The sequence below is a fragment of the Mixophyes fleayi genome, chromosome 9 (assembly GCF_038048845.1).
Source record: "Mixophyes fleayi isolate aMixFle1 chromosome 9, aMixFle1.hap1, whole genome shotgun sequence".
Lineage (NCBI taxonomy): Eukaryota > Metazoa > Chordata > Amphibia > Anura > Limnodynastidae > Mixophyes > Mixophyes fleayi.
In genome coordinates, this window is record NC_134410.1 from 130,447,287 (window position 1) to 130,467,529 (window position 20,243).

Below are 20,243 nucleotides of genomic sequence, written 5' to 3' on the forward strand. Positions count from 1 at the left end.
CCCCCCCCCCCCTTTTCCAGTGAGTGATAATTCGATTATTCGATAATCATATGAATTTTCTTTTCCCCAACTTGTTTAGGCAGGAGTACAGTGCTCCAGCCAATTACTATGGTGATTATTACCAAAGTCAGTATGATTATGGAGGTGAGTAGCGTCTCTCTTGTGGCGAGCCCCCAGCACCCCAGTATAACCCTGTGACGCAGAGCAATAGCCGGATCATTTTCTTCTTGCAGATCCCTCAAGGTGGGATCGATATCCAGGAGCCTATGACCCCGGGTATCGAGACCCTCGAAATAACTACTGGAATTACATGTATGGCAGCCAAGAGGATCCCTACCAGAGAAAGGCTCCGTATGCGTATAACAGCAGGTAAGTGTCGTAGTGCAATGGGTCAACCGTGGAGAACTGCAACTCCCAGCATGCACTTCCTCTGTGCCTTCATGGTCATCAGTACTTACGTCCTTAGTGGTCTTTCTAGCAGTTACGAGCACTGTATTTGTGAAGTGTTAGCTCACTAGAGCTATCTGTTCAGTTAGGATGTAAAGCATATAGGGGGTTCGAGAGCTAGGTGGGTTTAGGCTATGACAGGATTCTCATTAGTCTACACATTGTCCTTCTTTCACCTTCAAGAAGTTCAGTTAATGCTGCAGAGTTGCACTGAGCAGCAGATTCTCCATGCAGTCCTTGATGGTGGAGATCTAATAGCAGGAAGCTTTGCCTCCTTCAGTATATCACTAAGCTGGTTACATACCTATTCTTGAATAGATTCGATGTGTACGATGACCGCTGGCAGTATGACCCACGATACGTTAGGGGGTTCGATGACGAGAATGAAGCACAGAGAGATCTTGCTAAGGACGACTTCGACCGGCGCAGCGTACACAGCGAGCACTCAGCCCGCAGCATACACAGCGAGCGGAGCTCACACAGCCGGCGGAGCAGCTTCAGCTCCCGCTCACAGCAGGTGGGTCCCTCCTGATATTCCTCTGATACCTTTATAAGCGGAGTCTGATGGATGTATAATGTTATCTGTCTCTTCCTTCAGAGCCAGGTCTACAAAAGTGAGCAGGACCTAACTGCAAACGCATACGGCAGCCAGATGCAGAACCCTGCCCTGGGGGAGTATCCTTACAGCATGTATCCCAACGACTACAGCGCCCAGCAGACACTGGACACTTATCAGTATGGTTACCAGACCAACAATGAGTGGCAGCCGCTGGAACAAGGTATCTGCTCTTTAGCCTTTTAGTGTCTTTACAATGTGTTACATTTGTTTATTTTTTTTTGCTATAGACAATTGATGCTTTTTATGTATTAATACATGACTGAAGGGTTTGACCCTGTTAAATGTCTGCAGTTGTTGAACTACAACTTCCAGCAGGCTGGCGGCCACTTGTATTTGCTGTTTCTCCTTTGGGTTTATTTTCTGGGTCTGTGAACGGACTTTCGTGTTTTTATGTAGTTCCTTCTAGGACTCTGACCCCTGAGAAGTATGGGCGCCCTCATGTTTGTGCCCGGTTTGGCCCTGGCGGGTACCTAATTAAGGTGCTGCCTTCCCTGCCTTCAGATGGGCAGCCGACGCTGGTCGAGATCCACAATATGGAGGTAAATAGCCAAACGTAACACTTTGTGTTATCAGACTGTTTAGTTGGGTCCGTCTAACCCCCGCGTTACTTTCCAGATCATCATGCAGAACAGCCCAGAACAGGAGCAGCTGAGGTCCTTCCCTGGTCCCCTGGTCAAGTAAGTTTGTGTCATATCAGAGATATTTCTCCATCTGCAGTAGTGTGACAGACGGGGTTATCTCCCACCCTATAGGAGGCGGGGCACTGGACAAATACTCCTCCTCCTTCCCTATAACTACCTGCTCTTTCAGTACTTTTAAAATTTAATGTTAATATTATTTGGAGTTCGTAATATACTGTTTTGTTTTACCAATATGCAGACTGTGAACGAGCTGAAGGGGTTACTTGCTACCTCCCTTCCTGTTCTAACCTGTCATTTATTAAAGGAACTCTGGCCATGCCGCTATGACATGCCCACCTTCCCAGAAAGTATCCCAACGGGAATATTATACATAATTCCATTAGAGAAATGTAACAAAATAAGGTTAGTCGAGATGCGTCTCGGTATGAAAAGCGTTGGAGATCGGAGATCTAGGAAGGACCAGTTACTCATGTACAGTGTTTGATTGTTCCCACAGGGAAGAAACTCACAAAGTCGATGTCATAAATTTTGCACAAAATAAAGCCAAAGAGTGTTCCCAAAATGAGAACTTGATAGACCAGGAATCTGCTCGTCTTCTGTGGGATTTCATTGTTCTTCTGTGCAGACAGAACGGGGTAAGTTTATTTGCGATAGGCCTGTACCCTAGCAGACTCTGCAGCCTGTTAACCAAACCTACATGTTTAAAGCTGCTCTACCACCTAACTGACAGAACAGCATAGTGCGCTGCGGTTTTAGTATTTCTATAAACCTGTGAAGCATTGACGTTGTCTAAGTGCTGGTGTGTTGCTGGGGTAGTTGGTGATTCAGCCTTTTGATGATTACATGTTGCTCTTACTTTCTGCAGACTGTTATAGGGACGGACATAGCCGAGCTACTTCTCCAAGATCACAAAACAGTCTGGTTACCGGGGAAGTCTCCTAACGAAGCCAATCTGATCGACTTCAGTAATGAGCCGCAGGAGCATGAGGAGGAGTCCGGGGCGTCTCAGCTCTCGTTCCTGGCAGATATGTTACCCAGCTCCGGGCCGACCCTGGAGAAAGAGACTGAACGCTTTAGGGAGTTGCTGCTTTTTGGCCGTAAAAAGGTAAATTGTCTGTAACCTGAGCGTTGCGTGTCTCTGGGGGGATGTCACTTGTTACAGTATTACCATGTACTGCGTGTCTCTGGGGGGATGTCACTTGTTACAGTATTACCATGTACTGCGTGTCTCTGGGGTGATTTCACTTGTTACAGTATTACCGTGTACTGCGTGTCTCTGGGGGGATTTCACTTGTTACAGTATTACCACGTACTGCGTGTCTCTGGGGGGATTTCACTTACAGTATTACCGTGTACTGCGTGTCTCTGGGGTGATTTCACTTGTTACAGTATTACCACGTACTGCGTGTCTCTGGGGTGATGTCACTTGTTACAGTATTACCATGTACTGCGTGTCTCTGGGGGGATGTCACTTGTTACAGTATTACCGTGTACTGCGTGTCTCTGGGGGGATTTCACTTGTTACAGTATTACCATGTACTGCGTGTCTCTGGGGGGATTTCACTTGTTACAGTATTACCATGTACTGCGTGTCTCTGGGGGGATGTCACTTGTTACAGTATTACCATGTACTGCGTGTCTCTGGGGGGATTTCACTTGTTACAGTATTACCATGTACTGCGTGTCTCTGGGGGGATGTCACTTGTTACAGTATTACCATGTACTGCGTGTCTCTGGGGTGATGTCACTTGTTACAGTATTACCATGTACTGCGTGTCTCTTGGGGGATGTCACTTGTTACAGTATTACCATGTACTGCGTGTCTCTGGGGGGATTTCACTTGTTACAGTATTACCATGTACTGCGTGTCTCTGGGGGGATTTCACTTGTTACAGTATTACCGTGTACTGCGTGTCTCTGGGGTGATGTCACTTGTTACAGTATTACCGTGTACTGCGTGTCTCTGGGGGGATTTCACTTGTTACAGTATTACCATGTACTGCGTGTCTCTGGGGGGATGTCACTTGTTACAGTATTACCATGTACTGCGTGTCTCTGGGGTGATTTCACTTGTTACAGTATTACCATGTACTGCGTGTCTCTGGGGTGATGTCACTTGTTACAGTATTACCGTGTACTGCGTGTCTCTGGGGGGATGTCACTTGTTACAGTATTACCGTGTACTGCGTGTCTCTGGGGGGATGTCACTTGTTACAGTATTACCATGTACTGCGTGTCTCTGGGGTGATTTCACTTGTTACAGTATTACCATGTACTGCGTGTCTCTGGGGGGATGTCACTTGTTACAGTATTACCATGTACTGCGTGTCTCTGGGGGGATTTCACTTGTTACAGTATTACCATGTACTGCGTGTCTCTGGGGTGATGTCACTTGTTACAGTATTACCATGTACTGCGTGTCTCTGGGGGGATTTCACTTGTTACAGTATTACCATGTACTGCGTGTCTCTGGGGGGATGTCACTTGTTACAGTATTACCATGTACTGCGTGTCTCTGGGGTGATTTCACTTGTTACAGTATTACCATGTACTGCGTGTCTCTGGGGTGATTTCACTTGTTACAGTATTACCATGTACTGCGTGTCTCTGGGGTGATTTCACTTGTTACAGTATTACCATGTACTGCGTGTCTCTGGGGTGATTTCACTTGTTACAGTATTACCACGTACTGCGTGTCTCTGGGGTGATTTCACTTGTTACAGTATTACCATGTACTGCGTGTCTCTGGGGTGATTTCACTTGTTACAGTATTACCATGTACTGCGTGTCTCTGGGGGGATGTCACTTGTTACAGTATTACCATGTACTGCGTGTCTCTGGGGGGATGTCACTTGTTACAGTATTACCGTGTACTGCGTGTCTCTGGGGGGATGTCACTTGTTACAGTATTACCATGTACTGCGTGTCTCTGGGGGGATTTCACTTGTTACAGTATTACCATGTACTGCGTGTCTCTGGGGGGATGTCACTTGTTACAGTATTACCATGTACTGCGTGTCTCTGGGGGGATGTCACTTGTTACAGTATTACCATGTACTGCGTGTCTCTGGGGGGATGTCACTTGTTACAGTATTACCATGTACTGCGTGTCTCTGGGGGGATGTCACTTGTTACAGTATTACCATGTACTGCGTGTCTCTGGGGGGATTTCACTTGTTACAGTATTACCATGTACTGCGTGTCTCTGGGGGGATTTCACTTGTTACAGTATTACCATGTACTGCGTGTCTCTGGGGGGATGTCACTTGTTACAGTATTACCGTGTACTGCGTGTCTCTGGGGGGATGTCACTTGTTACAGTATTACCACGTACTGCGTGTCTCTGGGGGGATGTCACTTGTTACAGTATTACCGTGTACTGCGTGTCTCTGGGGTGATTTCACTTGTTACAGTATTACCGTGTACTGCGTGTCTCTGGGGGGATGTCACTTGTTACAGTATTACCGTGTACTGCGTGTCTCTGGGGTGATTTCACTTGTTACAGTATTACCGTGTACTGCGTGTCTCTGGGGGGATGTCACTTGTTACAGTATTACCATGTACTGCGTGTCTCTGGGGGGGATGTCACTTGTTACAGTATTACCATGTACTGCGTGTCTCTGGGGTGATGTCACTTGTTACAGTATTACCACGTACTGCGTGTCTCTGGGGTGATTTCACTTGTTACAGTATTACCATGTACTGCGTGTCTCTGGGGGGATGTCACTTGTTACAGTATTACCATGTACTGCGTGTCTCTGGGGGGATGTCACTTGTTACAGTATTACCATGTACTGCGTGTCTCTGGGGGGATGTCACTTGTTACAGTATTACCATGTACTGCGTGTCTCTGGGGGGATGTCACTTGTTACAGTATTACCATGTACTGCGTGTCTCTGGGGGGATGTCACTTGTTACAGTATTACCATGTACTGCGTGTCTCTGGGGGGGTGTCACTTGTTACAGTATTACCATGTACTGCGTGTCTCTGGGGTGATGTCACTTGTTACAGTATTACCATGTACTGCGTGTCTCTGGGGGGATGTCACTTGTTACAGTATTACCATGTACTGCGTGTCGTTTCCTTTCTTTCCTGCTGCTAAATTCGATACTGTTCACGTTTTAAATATTTAATGTATCTTTCGTGAGCAGCGCAGCTGAGATAGTGTCCGTCTAAATGTCCCCTTACGCCTGTTATAGGACGCCCTGGAGTCCGCCATGAAGCACGGGCTGTGGGGTCACGCACTGCTCCTCGCCAGCAAGATGGACAACCGCACACACGCCCGGGTGATGACCAGGTAACGGCTGTGCTTACTTACAGGCACCTTGATGACCGTCCCAATCTATACCTGAGGTTCCCTATAGAAGTGTGTGGTGTAGAGGTGGCCAGTTTTTTTAAACAAAAATAAGTGTTTATTCCCATTTAGTGGAAATGGTGGGTATTAAATTTTGCATGTTACATAAAATTTTTATTTTACATTTGTCTACCCCCTCCCACTTCAAACATGTCTACTCATGGGCATGACGTGCTCTCTACAACTGTTCACATTATTATAATGCTTTGATTGGCTGCAGATTGTTCTATCCCCGCCCACTTCATCTCCTGATTGGTGGTACTGTTTTAAGATTAAATGAAGGTTCTGTGATGCTAGTCGGCACCTAAAATGATGGTGGATCATGGAGGGGTTGTAGCCCCCCTTTCCCTTACGATTTGCTGTCAAGGGGCCCATGTGACCTAAAATTAAATCTCAAGCACCTCTAGGTTAGAAAGCGCTGGTGTTGATAGAATAAAGCGTTGCACACAGTGTTTTTAGATCTTTATAGCTCCTGTAGGACTGTGGAGAGGGTCCCCCTTCAGGGCAACAATTGAGCGCTACAATACAAAGCTCCTCGACGGCAGTCCCCCAATACTCCACCATGGAATATTACACAACAGTCCAGTAGTTATAAGTAAAGAGTCTATGCAACGTTTTAGCTGCTTATACAGGGTGAATACTGGTGTGCTCAATGGCAGCTTCAGGTGTGTAGTAATCAATGCAGTGCCGTCAGATCCAGCCAGTGACTGTAATGTCTTTGTGTTTTTGGTAATGTAGGTTTGCCAACAGTCTCCCGATTAATGATCCTCTGCAGACTGTCTACCAGCTTCTATCTGGAAGGATGCCAGCGGCAGCCACGGTGGGTGTTTGTCTAGAGCCATGACGTGTTTCTAGATATGCCTGCAGAAAAGTGTGTGTGTCGTGTACTGGGGTCTTCGTGTGTGTCGTGTACTGGGGTCTTCGTGTGTGTCGTGTACTGGGGTCTTCGTGTGTGTCGTGTACTGGGGTCTTCGTGTGTGTCGTGTACTGGGGTCTTCGTGTGTGTCGTGTACTGGGGTCTTCGTGTGTGTCGTGTACTGGGGTCTTTGTGTGTGTCGTGTACTGGGGTCTTCGTGTGTGTCGTGTACTGGGGTCTTCGTGTGTGTGACGTGTACTGGGGTCTTTGTGTGTGTCGTGTACTGGGGTCTTCGTGTGTGTCGTGTACTGGGGTCTTCGTGTGTGTCGTGTACTGGGGTCTTCGTGTGTGTCGTGTACTGGGGTCTGTGTGTGTGTGTGTGTCGTGTACTGGGGTCTTTGTGTGTGTGTGTCGTGTACTGGGGTCTTTGTGTGTGTGTGTCGTGTACTGGGGTCTTTGTGTGTGTGTGTGTCGTGTACTGGGGTCTTTGTGTGTGTGTCGTGTACTGGGGTATTTGTGTGTGTGTGTCGTGTACTGGGGTATTTGTGTGTGTGTGTCGTGTACTGGGGTATTTGTGTGTGTGTGTCGTGTACTGGGGTCTGTGTGTGTGTCGTGTACTGGGGTCTTTGTGTGTGTGTCGTGTACTGGGGTCTTTGTGTGTGTGTGTCGTGTACTGGGGTCTTTGTGTGTGTGTGTCGTGTACTGGGGTCTTTGTGTGTGTGTGTCGTGTACTGGGGTCTTTGTGTGTGTGTGTCGTGTACTGGGGTCTTTGTGTGTGTGTGTCGTGTACTGGGGTATTTGTGTGTGTGTGTGTCGTGTACTGGGGTATTTGTGTGTGTGTCGTGTACTGGGGTATTTGTGTGTGTGTGTGTCGTGTACTGGGGTATTTGTGTGTGTGTCGTGTACTGGGGTATTTGTGTGTGTGTGTCGTGTACTGGGGTCTTTGTGTGTGTGTGTCGTGTACTGGGGTCTTTGTGTGTGTGTGTCGTGTACTGGGGTCTGTGTGTGTGTGTGTCGTGTACTGGGGTATTTGTGTGTGTGTGTGTCGTGTACTGGGGTATTTGTGTGTGTGTGTGTCGTGTACTGGGGTATTTGTGTGTCGTGTACTGGGGTGTTTGTGTGTGTGTGTCGTGTACTGGGGTGTTTGTGTGTGTGTGTCGTGTACTGGGGTCTTTGTGTGTGTGTGTCGTGTACTGGGGTCTTTGTGTGTGTGTGTCGTGTACTGGGGTCTTTGTGTGTGTGTGTCGTGTACTGGGGTCTTTGTGTGTGTGTGTCGTGTACTGGGGTCTTTGTGTGTGTGTGTGTCGTGTACTGGGGTCTTTGTGTGTGTGTCGTGTACTGGGGTCTTTGTGTGTGTGTGTCGTGTACTGGGGTCTTTGTGTGTGTGTGTGTCGTGTACTGGGGTCTTTGTGTGTGTGTGTCGTGTACTGGGGTCTTTGTGTGTGTGTGTCGTGTACTGGGGTCTTTGTGTGTGTGTCGTGTACTGGGGTCCTTGTGTGTGTGTCGTGTACTGGGGTCCTTGTGTGTGTGTCGTGTACTGGGGTCTTTGTGTGTGTGTGTGTCGTGTACTGGGGTATTTGTGTGTAAGTGTCGTGTACTGGGGTATTTGTGTGTGTGTGTGTCGTGTACTGGGGTCTTTGTGTGTGTGTGTCGTGTACTGGGGTCTTTGTGTGTGTGTGTGTCGTGTACTGGGGTCTTTGTGTGTGTCGTGTACTGGGGTCTTTGTGTGTGTCGTGTACTGGGGTCTTTGTGTGTGTCGTGTACTGGGGTCTTTGTGTGTGTGTCGTGTACTGGGGTATTTGTGTGTGTGTCGTGTACTGGGGTCTTTGTGTGTGTGTCGTGTACTGGGGTCTTTGTGTGTGTGTGTGTGTGTGTGTGTCGTGTACTGGGGTATTTGTGTGTGTCGTGTACTGGGGTATTTGTGTGTGTCTCGTGTACTGGGGTCTTTGTGTCTCGTGTACTGGGGTCTTTGTGTGTGTGTGTGTCGTGTACTGGGGTCTTTGTGTGTGTGTGTGTCGTGTACTGGGGTCTTTGTGTGTGTGTCGTGTACTGGGGTCTTTGTGTGTGTGTCGTGTACTGGGGTCTGTGTGTGTGTGTGTCGTGTACTGGGGTATTTGTGTGTGTGTGTGTCGTGTACTGGGGTATTTGTGTGTGTGTGTGTCGTGTACTGGGGTATTTGTGTGTGTGTGTGTCGTGTACTGGGGTATTTGTGTGTGTGTGTGTCGTGTACTGGGGTATTTGTGTGTGTGTCGTGTACTGGGGTCTTTGTGTGTGTGTGTCGTGTACTGGGGTCTTTGTGTGTGTGTGTCGTGTACTGGGGTCTTTGCGTGTGTGTGTCGTGTACTGGGGTCTTTGTGTGTGTGTCGTGTACTGGGGTCTTTGTGTGTGTCGTGTACTGGGGTCTTTGTGTGTGTGTCGTGTACTGGGGTATTTGTGTGTAAGTGTCGTGTACTGGGGTATTTGTGTGTAAGTGTCGTGTACTGGGGTCTTTGTGTGTGTGTGTTGTGTACTGGGGTCTTTGTGTGTGTGTGTGCCGTGTACTGGGGTATTTGTGTGTGTCGTGTACTGGGGTCTTTGTGTGTGTGTCGTGTACTGGGGTCTTTGTGTGTGTGTCGTGTACTGGGGTCTTTGTGTGTGTCTCGTGTACTGGGGTCTTTGTGTTTGTGTCTCGTGTACTGGGGTCTTTGTGTGTGTGTGTCGTGTACTGGGGTCTTTGTGTGTGTGTGTCGTGTACTGGGGTCTTTGTGTGTGTGTCGTGTACTGGGGTCTTTGTGTGTGTGTGTCGTGTACTGGGGTCTTTGTGTGTGTGTGTCGTGTACTGGGGTCTTTGTGTGTGTGTGTCGTGTACTGGGGTCTTTGTGTGTGTGTGTCGTGTACTGGGGTCTTTGTGTGTGTGTGTCGTGTACTGGGGTCTTTGTGTGTGTGTGTCGTGTACTGGGGTCTTTGTGTGTGTGTGTGTCGTGTACTGGGGTCTTTGTGTGTGTGTCGTGTACTGGGGTATTTGTGTGTAAGTGTCGTGTACTGGGGTATTTGTGTGTAAGTGTCGTGTACTGGGGTCTTTGTGTGTGTGTGTCGTGTACTGGGGTCTTTGTGTGTGTGTGCCGTGTACTGGGGTATTTGTGTGTGTCGTGTACTGGGGTCTTTGTGTGTGTGTCGTGTACTGGGGTCTTTGTGTGTGTGTCGTGTACTGGGGTCTTTGTGTGTGTGTCGTGTACTGGGGTCTTTGTGTGTGTGTCGTGTACTGGGGTATTTGTGTGTGTGTCGTGTACTGGGGTATTTGTGTGTGTGTCGTGTACTGGGGTATTTGTGTGTGTGTCGTGTACTGGGGTATTTGTGTGTAAGTGTCGTGTATTGGGGTCTTTGTGTGTGTGTGTGTGTGTCGTGTACTGGGGTATTTGTGTGTGTCGTGTACTGGGGTATTTGTGTGTGTCTCGTGTACTGGGGTCTTTGTGTGTCGTGTACTGGGGTCTTTGTGTGTGTGTGTCGTGTACTGGGGTCTTTGTGTGTGTGTGTCGTGTACTGGGGTCTTTGTGTGTGTGTGTGTCGTGTACTGGGGTCTGTGTGTGTGTGTGTCGTGTACTGGGGTCTGTGTGTGTGTGTGTCGTGTACTGGGGTCTTTGTGTGTGTCGTGTACTGGGGTCTTTGTGTGTGTCGTGTACTGGGGTCTTTGTGTGTGTGTCGTGTACTGGGGTCTTTGTGTGTGTGTCGTGTACTGGGGTCTTTGTGTGTGTGTCGTGTACTGGGGTCTTTGTGTGTGTGTGTCGTGTACTGGGGTCTTTGTGTGTGTGTGTCGTGTACTGGGGTCTTTGTGTGTGTGTGTCGTGTACTGGGGTCTTTGTGTGTGTGTGTCGTGTACTGGGGTCTTTGTGTGTCGTGTACTGGGGTCTTTGTGTGTGTGTGTCGTGTACTGGGGTCTTTGTGTGTGTGTGTCGTGTACTGGGGTCTTTGTGTGTGTGTGTCGTGTACTGGGGTCTTTGTGTGTGTGTGTCGTGTACTGGGGTCTTTGTGTGTGTGTGTCGTGTACTGGGGTCTGTGTGTGTGTGTCGTGTACTGGGGTCTGTGTGTGTGTGTCGTGTACTGGGGTCTGTGTGTGTGTGTCGTGTACTGGGGTCTGTGTGTGTGTGTGTGTGTGTCGTGTACTGGGGTCTGTGTGTGTGTGTGTGTCGTGTACTGGGGTCTGTGTGTGTGTGTGTGTGTCGTGTACTGGGGTCTGTGTGTGTGTGTGTGTGTCGTGTACTGGGGTCTGTGTGTGTGTGTGTGTCGTGTACTGGGGTCTGTGTGTGTGTGTGTGTCGTGTACTGGGGTCTGTGTGTGTGTGTGTGTCGTGTACTGGGGTCTGTGTGTGTGTGTGTGTCGTGTACTGGGGTCTGTGTGTGTGTGTGTGTGTGTCGTGTACTGGGGTCTGTGTGTGTGTGTGTGTGTGTCGTGTACTGGGGTCTGTGTGTGTGTGTGTGTGTCGTGTACTGGGGTCTGTGTGTGTGTGTGTGTGTGTCGTGTACTGGGGTCTGTGTGTGTGTGTGTGTGTGTCGTGTACTGGGGTCTGTGTGTGTGTGTGTGTGTGTCGTGTACTGGGGTCTGTGTGTGTGTGTGTGTGTGTCGTGTACTGGGGTCTGTGTGTGTGTGTGTGTGTCGTGTACTGGGGTCTGTGTGTGTGTGTGTGTGTCGTGTACTGGGGTCTGTGTGTGTGTGTGTGTCGTGTACTGGGGTCTGTGTGTGTGTGTGTGTCGTGTACTGGGGTCTGTGTGTGTGTGTGTGTGTGTGTCGTGTACTGGGGTCTGTGTGTGTGTGTGTGTGTGTCGTGTACTGGGGTCTTTGTGTGTGTGTCTTGTACTGGGGTCTTTGTGTGTGTGTGTCGTGTACTGGGGTCTAGCGTTGCGGCTGTGTTACATTACACAGGATTCTGGGGGCTGGATTTCCTGTGAAATGCTTTGTACTTGTTGCAGTGTTGCGGAGATGAGAGATGGGGGGACTGGAGACCCCATCTTGCTATGGTGCTGTCTAATATCACCAATAATGTTGATGTACCAGCCAGGACCATCACAACAATGGGAGACACTCTGGGTAAGTTACGCTCCGACAGATTGGAGGATTGTGGTCATGGGCGTGTGGTGTTGTCTATAGTAATCCCAGTTCTGGATTGGGTTATGGGGAGGTCTATCTATGGGATGTTCTCCTGTAACCTCCAGCAATGTCTGTTACAAGCAGGGACAATAGAGCACCCGCTGATTGATGACTCGCATGTTATGGAGGATCCTGGTTTAATTTTACATTACTGATTATTTAGAGATGAGAATAGTTATTGTGTTACACAACAGTGATGTGTATTTTCATGACAAGTTAAAAAGGACGTCTTTGTATAAGGGATACCGTGTCCCCATCGCTGACCCTCCAGGAATAACACGGGAGTATAACTTCTAACGTTCTTTGTTCTTCACCTCTCTCAGCCTCCAGAGGCCTCTTAGATGCCGCTCACTTCTGCTATTTAATGGCTCAAGTTGGTTTTGGAGTCTACGCCAAGAAAACAACCAAACTTGTCCTCATTGGCTCCAACCACAGGTGAGAACGCAGGACTTCATGTTAAATGGCCTAAATACAATCCTGATAATGATAGGACATCGGATATCCCACATGGTTTCACGTTTTTATATACTTTGCAGAATGTTTTGTTGCACTTATAAAGCAGGACGCACACAACACACAGTAGAATCCTATATAAAGGGAATATACTGAGATATGTTGTCTTTGTCAGTTTGCCCTTTGTGAAGTTTGCCACTAATGAAGCCATCTGGAGGACGGAGGCCTATGAATACGCCCAGTCACTAGGTGCCCAGACCATCTCCCTCCCCAATATCCAGGTACGCTGCTCTCCATACTGCTCCATACTGGATGTTGCCATAATCACTATATAATAACCAGTCTCTGTCCCTTCTGCAGGTTTTCAAGTTTATTTATGCCTGTCGGCTGGCCGAGCACGGCCTCTCGGCTCAGGCTTTCCACTACTGTGAGGTCATCTCCAAAACCATCCTGAAACATCCGTCTTACTACTCCCCTGTGCTGGTCAGCCAGCTGCTAGAGGTGAGTCCCCCCCATTCATATATTTATATCGCGGGGCCGGGGGGAGGTGTACTCTGGCAGGCGAGCGGAGAACCTTTTCTAAGCCGGCTCCAGAATTCTGCTGACAGAAATGAAGTCCTGGGGGGTAAATGTATCCAGCTGAGAGTTTTCCAGTGGGTTTGAACAACCAATCAGATTCTAGCTATCATTTATTAGTACATTCTACAAAATGATAGTTAGAATCTGATTGGTTGCTATAGGCAACATCTCCACTTTTCAAACCCACCGGAAAACTCTCAGCTTGATACATTTACCCCCTTGTCTCTCCTTGAAGTAGGGAAGTCCTAAATAAATGTGTCAGCCTGAGTTCCCTGTAGATTGGTTACGTTCTCATGATGTTTGTTCAGCCCACAAATGTCCGCATCCGCTGTATGCAACTGACGGGGTGTTTAACTAAATCTGACCACAGTTTTCCTATTTTAAAGCGTTACTTAATAGAATGGATCTCGTCTCCGTGTGACGTTCTTCCTTGTGTAGGTTATGTTACACATGGTGCGGACCTTCTAGTTTCCTCTTCAAATATGAGATCCCTCTGTCCTTACGGGGCAACATGAGCTGCTGCCTTACCAGCAGGAGAGGGTGAAGAGTTTACGCAATGGAGTCTTTTGTTATTGTTTGGCCTGGTACAGATAGAACACTATTACATTTACTCTTAAACGAACGCCTACTTCCCAACTGTTCCAATTTTGGTGGAACGAAGTTGACTCAAGATCAGCGAAAAGAGCGTTAGAGCTTTTATGAAAGTGGGTGTAATTTCTCGCAAAAGTGTGGGTTTCTGGTGTGGGAGGGATTTGAGAGAGGGCGGTGCTTATTTTCTCCCATTTTCGCGTTTCTAAATGTTGGACGGTATGCTAATCCAGTGGAGGCATTCAGGAATTAAACTAGCACAGGATGTTTTATTAAGGACAGAGTTCTGTTATTTTACATTCTTCCCATCTCGACTCGTTTTCTGTAGAACATAGAACCCTTAGTTCTCCTTGTTCTCATCAGGATTCTAGTAGTTCTTTGTAGTTCTAACTCCACGGATAGTCCTTTAAGTCCCTAATTCTCTGTGCCCTTCCGCAGGTGGCCTCTCACTTGAGATTCTTTGACCCTCAGTTGAAGGAGAAACCGGAGCAGGAATTATTTGTAGAACCGCCGTGGCTGCTTAGACTCCGACACTTGGACATGCAGATCAAGGTACTGAGCTTGGTCACAAGGCTGCTAGAACATAGGTAAACCGCCCCTTGCTGCTATAACATAAGCACTATTGTTCTTTTCAGCAAGGCACTGTGGTGTACAGCACTGGTCGGACCACCCCACAGCAGTACGCCTGCAGCACGCCCAGCTCGGAGCAGGACCACGTCAGTCAGTCCGATGGCATGGCGGCCCCTCACGATATGCCAGCTAATACAGATAACCCGCTGCTGGCGAACATGATGCCAGCTGTGCAGGGGGTACAGCTAGCGCTCCCAGGTACGGAACGAAATCTATAAGCAGAATCCAGCAGTATTATCCCCAGCATGGCAGGTGGGCTCTGCGCTCAGTAGCGGGTCACTTATGTCAGTGTGATGATGAAGCTGTACATTGTACAGGATATTGGGTGGTGGCGTTCTTTAATGATGCCGTATGTAGGACAGCGGCCGGATCTGACCTGTCCATTCACATGTACCCTTGCAGCAGTCGGGTGACCACATACAAGGTCAGATCCAGTTATTGTCCGTCCCAATGAACAGCTGATGGGAACAGATCGTATCCTGTCTGGTGACCTTTGTGGCCCATAATATTCTTCAGAATTGCAGCGCGATTGAGCACTTTTATGCTACTAAAACAACGAACAAATTGGACGGTTTACTATAAAATGGAATTGTGCTCAGTGTTTTTCTTGCTGTGTTTAATTGGGGAGTCAGTGTTGCTGTAGCTGCCTGCGTATAACTTACAGTAACACCTGGACAAGGGGCATCTGTGTGTTTAGCGCATTACCTGTATAATACTTATTATTAGTGGAAGCTTTCACGTCGAGGGATCAGCCATAGACTCTCATGGCACAGCTCCCCCCAGTGGCCACATCTTCATAAAGTGTTTAGAAAGCAGTTTCCACTCATTGAGGATCTGGGTTCTATCCATGGTCTAAAAATAACTTGTTTATTAGAGAGTTAATTATTTAAGTGTTAAGACTTTAGTGAGCATTGTTGCACACCCACGTGGGTTTATTGTCAACATCGTCTTCTTTTTAGGTCCTGAAAGCACGTCCTCACTTTATCAGCTTCCTCCAGTCAGCGAGCCGCCATACTCAGGAACACCACATACTTCTGTACCCTCACCCCCAGCATCTGGGCCGGCATTCATGCCCTATAGCGGTGAACCGATGCCCACTTACACCCCAGCTCCTATGGAGCTTGTCCCCACCCCACCGCAGCCCACAGATTTTGCAGCCCAAGAGCAGTGGAGCCAAGAGCAAGGTGCGTGAACATTTACTGTCGGCTAAAGCAGCAATCCCATAAAATAACTGGTGTGTAGGGTTTAACTAACTAACATAAACCACTGTGGCAGGCTATAAGAAGCAGCTTTGTCATTGCCCTTTTGCCTTGGTTTGTTTCTTCACCCCTATTCTGTAGACTTGCCACAGTGTAATGTGACTACCATGGCAACCACAGTCACATGACAAATGATGTGAGCAGAGAGGCTTTGGAATGCCCCTCTGAGCTCTGTCTGCACTGTAACATCTTCCTTCTCCCCCCTCTGCCATCACTTGACCTGGTCTCTGCAGTTCTACAATCAGTATCTGGGATAACAGTAATCTGCATACTGATGGCTCTAGAAGACTTTTTTCTGGGTAATTACTTGTTGCAGGATATTTTGTATCATTGTGCATTTGTTTCCTTGTTAAGCATTACAAAGACCACCGCAGAGTTCGCCCACCAGAACTATGTATCACGACACAGGATTTGACTTCTACGGAGAAATGGAGAAAATGGTAAGTGGATTATTGCAGTAAAAATGTGTATGGAATCCTATAGGGGAATGAAGGACCAGGAATAAGGGTTGAATTATGACTGGCCACCTTCTTAGGGACACATCTTTTGGTTTTCATCAAAACTGTGGGACCTGGGTGCAGAGTGTCAGAGGAAGCGAAACTAATTTAGGTTAAAACCCATGTAGTTATACCCATCTGGTAGTGAAGGTCATTTACAGATTTTCAGGTATGTAACCAGTTCAGCATTGTGTGTCTGTGTTTATAAATAAAGTTAGGAAATTGAAAAATGTTAATCTAATGCAAGCCTTGGCAACCTGCGGCTCTTCAGGTGTTGTGAAACTACAAGCCCCAGCATGCTTTGCCAGTAGATAGCTGGTAGGGCATGCTGGTACTTGTAGTCTCACAACACCTGGGCAGCCACAGGTTGGCCAGACTTGATCTAATGTAAGAGAGGTTACATCTTGGGTGATGTCTGACTGGGCTTCAGGCTGCAGGATCTGGAATTCTGCTGCCAAATCCTCATCCTCTTGGTGATAAAAGGTTACAATTCTGTCCTCCACCGTGTCCAACACTCGTGGTGTCTCCATAGGTGAAGATCAGACTAATAATAACTTAATAAATGTATAGAGAATGTTTTATCTTCTGTTCCTATAGGCTCCTGGGCAGAGATCTCGAACAGTCTCTCAGTCGTCATCCCACATGGTGAGTCTCTTGTTGGTGTGATGTGACCTTAGACGCTTCCTGTCTCAGTGAAACGCGTTGTGCGTGCATTAGATCTGTAACTGTGTTCTCCTGTTATCTATATTATGTTTTACCGTAAAACCATTGTAATCCTTTTATTTCTGGCAGCAGAGACGGACCCGGACCACCTCCGAGTCCTCCACCCACTCAATACCGTCTACCAGGAGGAGTTCAATAGGGATACAGCCCTCACCGCCTCCTCCTCCCATCCCTGAAATGGACAAGAAAGAGCCCAAGGCCAACGCCTCATCCCACGGGGTAAGTTCTGTCCTGCGTTCCCCGCTCTTACTGCACTAAGGAGCATTGTTCTCTCGTCGGCCACGGCTGAGGACTAACTGGGATGTGGAAGGATTTTGGTTAAACCTTTTTAGTGTCTGACACAAGTTTTGGGGTTTAAGTGAAACCACTTCTTGTTCTGTTATAAAACTACAGCAAAAAGTGAATTATAACGTACGTTGTCCAAGCTATATAATAAAACCTTGATTAGTCCATTTAATTTGCCACATTAGTGGCTGTATAGCTGCAGATCACCACCTGTGAGGTGTTTAGGACAGAGCAGGGCCGTGGGCTCTGCCGGATAACTCATCCAGCTCTGTTCAGGAGCACATGACACAGCCAGCGTGTCAGAGATACGGGGGGGGTGGGAGGTCCAATTCTAGGTTCCTGTGACTTGTCAAACCTCTACGGATGCCCAGATAGTGGGATAAGTGAGATATCAGATATACACCCTATTAATACTAGGGCAGAGCTGTAGCTTAGTTTCCTGTTGCTCTAACTCCTCTACATAGAGAGAAACGTCACTATTCCTGTATTCCCTTCGCCCTCCTCCATTTATCTTACTGCGCTGCTCCTCTGTGAAGTGTTCACCCTGTACGACTAAGCTGCACCCCCAGGTTATCAGGGGAGGTCTGGCCAGGCAGCTGCAGATACGTTCTCTATATCTTCAATTGTTGATTTGCACCTGTGTGATTTACAGCAGAAATGTCTTCATTTTGTAAATTCTACGGGGAAAGTAGTTCCGTTTCTGGGTTGCTAACCTTGTATGTAGTTCCCCTTAAGCCTTAGGACAGGGGTAGGTAACATGCGGCTCTCCAGGTGTTGTGAAACTTCAAGTCCCAGCATGCTTTGCCAGTAGATAACCAGCAGGTAGGTGGTAAGGCATGCTGGGATTTGTAGTTTCACAACATCTGGAGAAGCCGCAGGTTGCCTACCGCTGCCTTAGGACATAGCATTTGCACTCTGTTTTTTCCATTTTAATTTTTACCCGCTTTTATTGGGCGGTGGCACACTGGTTAACATTGCTGCCTCACAACGCTGGTGTCATGGGCTGTATGTGGTGGAGTGTGTGTGTTCTCCCTGTGTTTGTGGGTTTCCTCTAGGTGCTCCCAGTTTCTTCCCGCTGTCCACACACACCTGATAGGTTAAACAAAAGGTACCCTAATGTCCGTGTGTGTGTGTGTTAGGGTGATGTGAATGAGTACGTATGCTCTGTACAGTCATGCATGATGCCATATTGGCACAATATTATAATAGATTCCAATATCACATTGTCATGGGCTGACGTTACACAACTAAGGTGTGCAGAAAACCAGTGAGTAAGAGAAAAGAACGTCCATTAACTGCGTGACATGTGGTAACAGTGATCCAGGCCCTACACTCAGAATAGTCCGCAGTATCCGCTCTTAGTCGCGTGCACACAGCGGAGGCAGACACCACTATGACTGGACTCTGATGTCACTGCTTCCCAGTGATTGTGTAGGCTACATCCTCATGAATTTTGGCCCCACCCACAAAATGGCTGCCTCCGCTGTAAGTGTGGGTGACTGTGTCTGGCAGCAGCACATTGTTTGTGAAGGTTGAGATTGCAGTGTAGGTAGTTAATAACCCTGATGGTGAATGACAGCAATCCTTGTACGTGCCGGACCTGCACTCCTTACACTTGTCTCTCTTCACACTGTTTTGTAGAGCGGTAGAAGTTGGTTCCCCCTGAAAATTGGGTGGCTGATTGGAAAAGGAAAGAACGAAGCTCACTTGCCAGATGACAGGAATAAATCTGTAAGGACGTCGGCTTAGAGCAGGGCTGTCCCTGTACACCCCATCCCTAGACTTAATATTAACTGTTCATCCAGCATAAATAGCCTCTTATACCATGAACTGCATTAGGCACGTGTGCATGCACCCCTGTTATACATACAGCACCCCCCCCCCCCCCCCCCATCCCATCCCATTCTCTGCATGTGGTCCGGGCTCTTTGCTGCTAGCTGGCGTTCCTGCATGGCTTCTATGCTTCATTGCAATAGGCAATATGTGATGAGATTAAATGCGTTGTTACCCTGAAATTCCTCTGCAGCTCTGTTACCTCCCCGTCCGATAAAGCTCCTCCCACATATCTAGGAGCCTGTTGTGATGTTGCAGGTCTAAAAGATGAGACTGAGTTGCTTTGACATCACTTGCCCCGCACATGTGTATGAATCGGCCAATACGAGTCTGCCAATCGCTGCTGGTTTAGATAGAGAAGCACCCCCTTCTAACCACTGGCTGCAGAGGAGTGACAGAGCATGACGCACATATCTAGTTCTGTATAAACACTTATTTAATGTTTGCTATTCAGGTACATAATAAACAGCCTTCGCTGTATCTTAATGTCACACAGCGGCTTTATTTGCTCTACAAGTTCATGGGACCTTTCAGTATATGTTTGTGGCTGTCGCTGGTATCTTACAATGCACGAGGCACCTGGCACTTCATGTGTGCTTTAGTCCGCAGCTTTAAGTTTACGTATAGTCAGGCAGCGCTGCTCTTGAAGGGCTTGTTGGCATCTTAGACCCAGCTGAGCTTTTTCTGCATAAACAAGCTTTGCAAAATAATAATTCTGTGATCTGAGCACCTGGCTACAGACAGTTGTGGCAGCAGATTTGGGGGCTGAACTAGTATTAACCAATATCTAAGATTTCCGACAGTTTGTTCCCACTTGAAGCACTCCAGGAGCGTATTCCTAGAGCGCTGATGGGCCGTGTTCCCATGGATATTGGTTTAACCCCTCAAATTATCTCCCTCCACTAGATACAAGTCAGCTGCTCTATACAACTGCTTAGCACTATCTGCTTCTTACTATCTCCTTGCACCACTTGGCGATTTGTGACATTGAGGGTTTGTTGTCTATGTTGTAGATCGTGTGGGATGAGCAGAAACAGCGCTGGATTAATATGGATGAGCCGGAGGGAGAGGAAGTGAGTAGATGTCTGATCGATGTCTCATCTAGTAGGAGAAGGCATATATGGCTGCACTACTACCAATACAGCCTGATCCTCTCTCAAACTCTTCTTTTATTTACTCCTCAGAACAAGGTCCTTCCACCTCCTCCATCTGGAATGCCCAAGAGGCCCCAGAGCATGCCTCCTGGCCCAGGTGGACTGAGCGGGCCCCCTAATCCTTCAGTCAACATGTTCTCCATCAGAGCAGGTAACAGCCGCTTCCTGTCCTTTAACCGATGGAGACTTTCGTTACGATAACA

The 20,243-nt window shown here is 47.8% G+C and overlaps 1 protein-coding gene across 4 annotated transcripts in view; it reads left to right on the forward strand.

Annotated features, from left to right (window-relative positions):
* The window catches only part of SEC16A (SEC16 homolog A, endoplasmic reticulum export factor), a 38,807-nt gene that overhangs the window by 10,406 nt on the left and 8,158 nt on the right, over window positions 1-20,243 (forward strand). For 3 of the 4 annotated variants that reach the window (XM_075185751.1, XM_075185753.1, XM_075185754.1), the window contains 23 exons: window positions 80-144; window positions 234-369; window positions 766-964; window positions 1,046-1,226; window positions 1,463-1,605; window positions 1,682-1,743; window positions 2,204-2,342; window positions 2,573-2,812; window positions 5,908-6,005; window positions 6,801-6,882; window positions 11,862-11,979; window positions 12,363-12,474; window positions 12,668-12,773; window positions 12,853-12,993; window positions 14,098-14,211; window positions 14,295-14,487; window positions 15,249-15,473; window positions 15,903-15,988; window positions 16,643-16,690; window positions 16,838-16,987; window positions 18,695-18,784; window positions 19,900-19,959; window positions 20,071-20,191. In XM_075185751.1, coding sequence (XP_075041852.1) covers window positions 80-144; window positions 234-369; window positions 766-964; window positions 1,046-1,226; window positions 1,463-1,605; window positions 1,682-1,743; window positions 2,204-2,342; window positions 2,573-2,812; window positions 5,908-6,005; window positions 6,801-6,882; window positions 11,862-11,979; window positions 12,363-12,474; window positions 12,668-12,773; window positions 12,853-12,993; window positions 14,098-14,211; window positions 14,295-14,487; window positions 15,249-15,473; window positions 15,903-15,988; window positions 16,643-16,690; window positions 16,838-16,987; window positions 18,695-18,784; window positions 19,900-19,959; window positions 20,071-20,191 — 2,909 coding nt within the window. The remainder of the gene's footprint in view (window positions 1-79; window positions 145-233; window positions 370-765; window positions 965-1,045; window positions 1,227-1,462; window positions 1,606-1,681; window positions 1,744-2,203; window positions 2,343-2,572; window positions 2,813-5,907; window positions 6,006-6,800; window positions 6,883-11,861; window positions 11,980-12,362; window positions 12,475-12,667; window positions 12,774-12,852; window positions 12,994-14,097; window positions 14,212-14,294; window positions 14,488-15,248; window positions 15,474-15,902; window positions 15,989-16,642; window positions 16,691-16,837; window positions 16,988-18,694; window positions 18,785-19,899; window positions 19,960-20,070; window positions 20,192-20,243) is intronic. The other variant, XM_075185752.1, reaches the window with a different exon arrangement.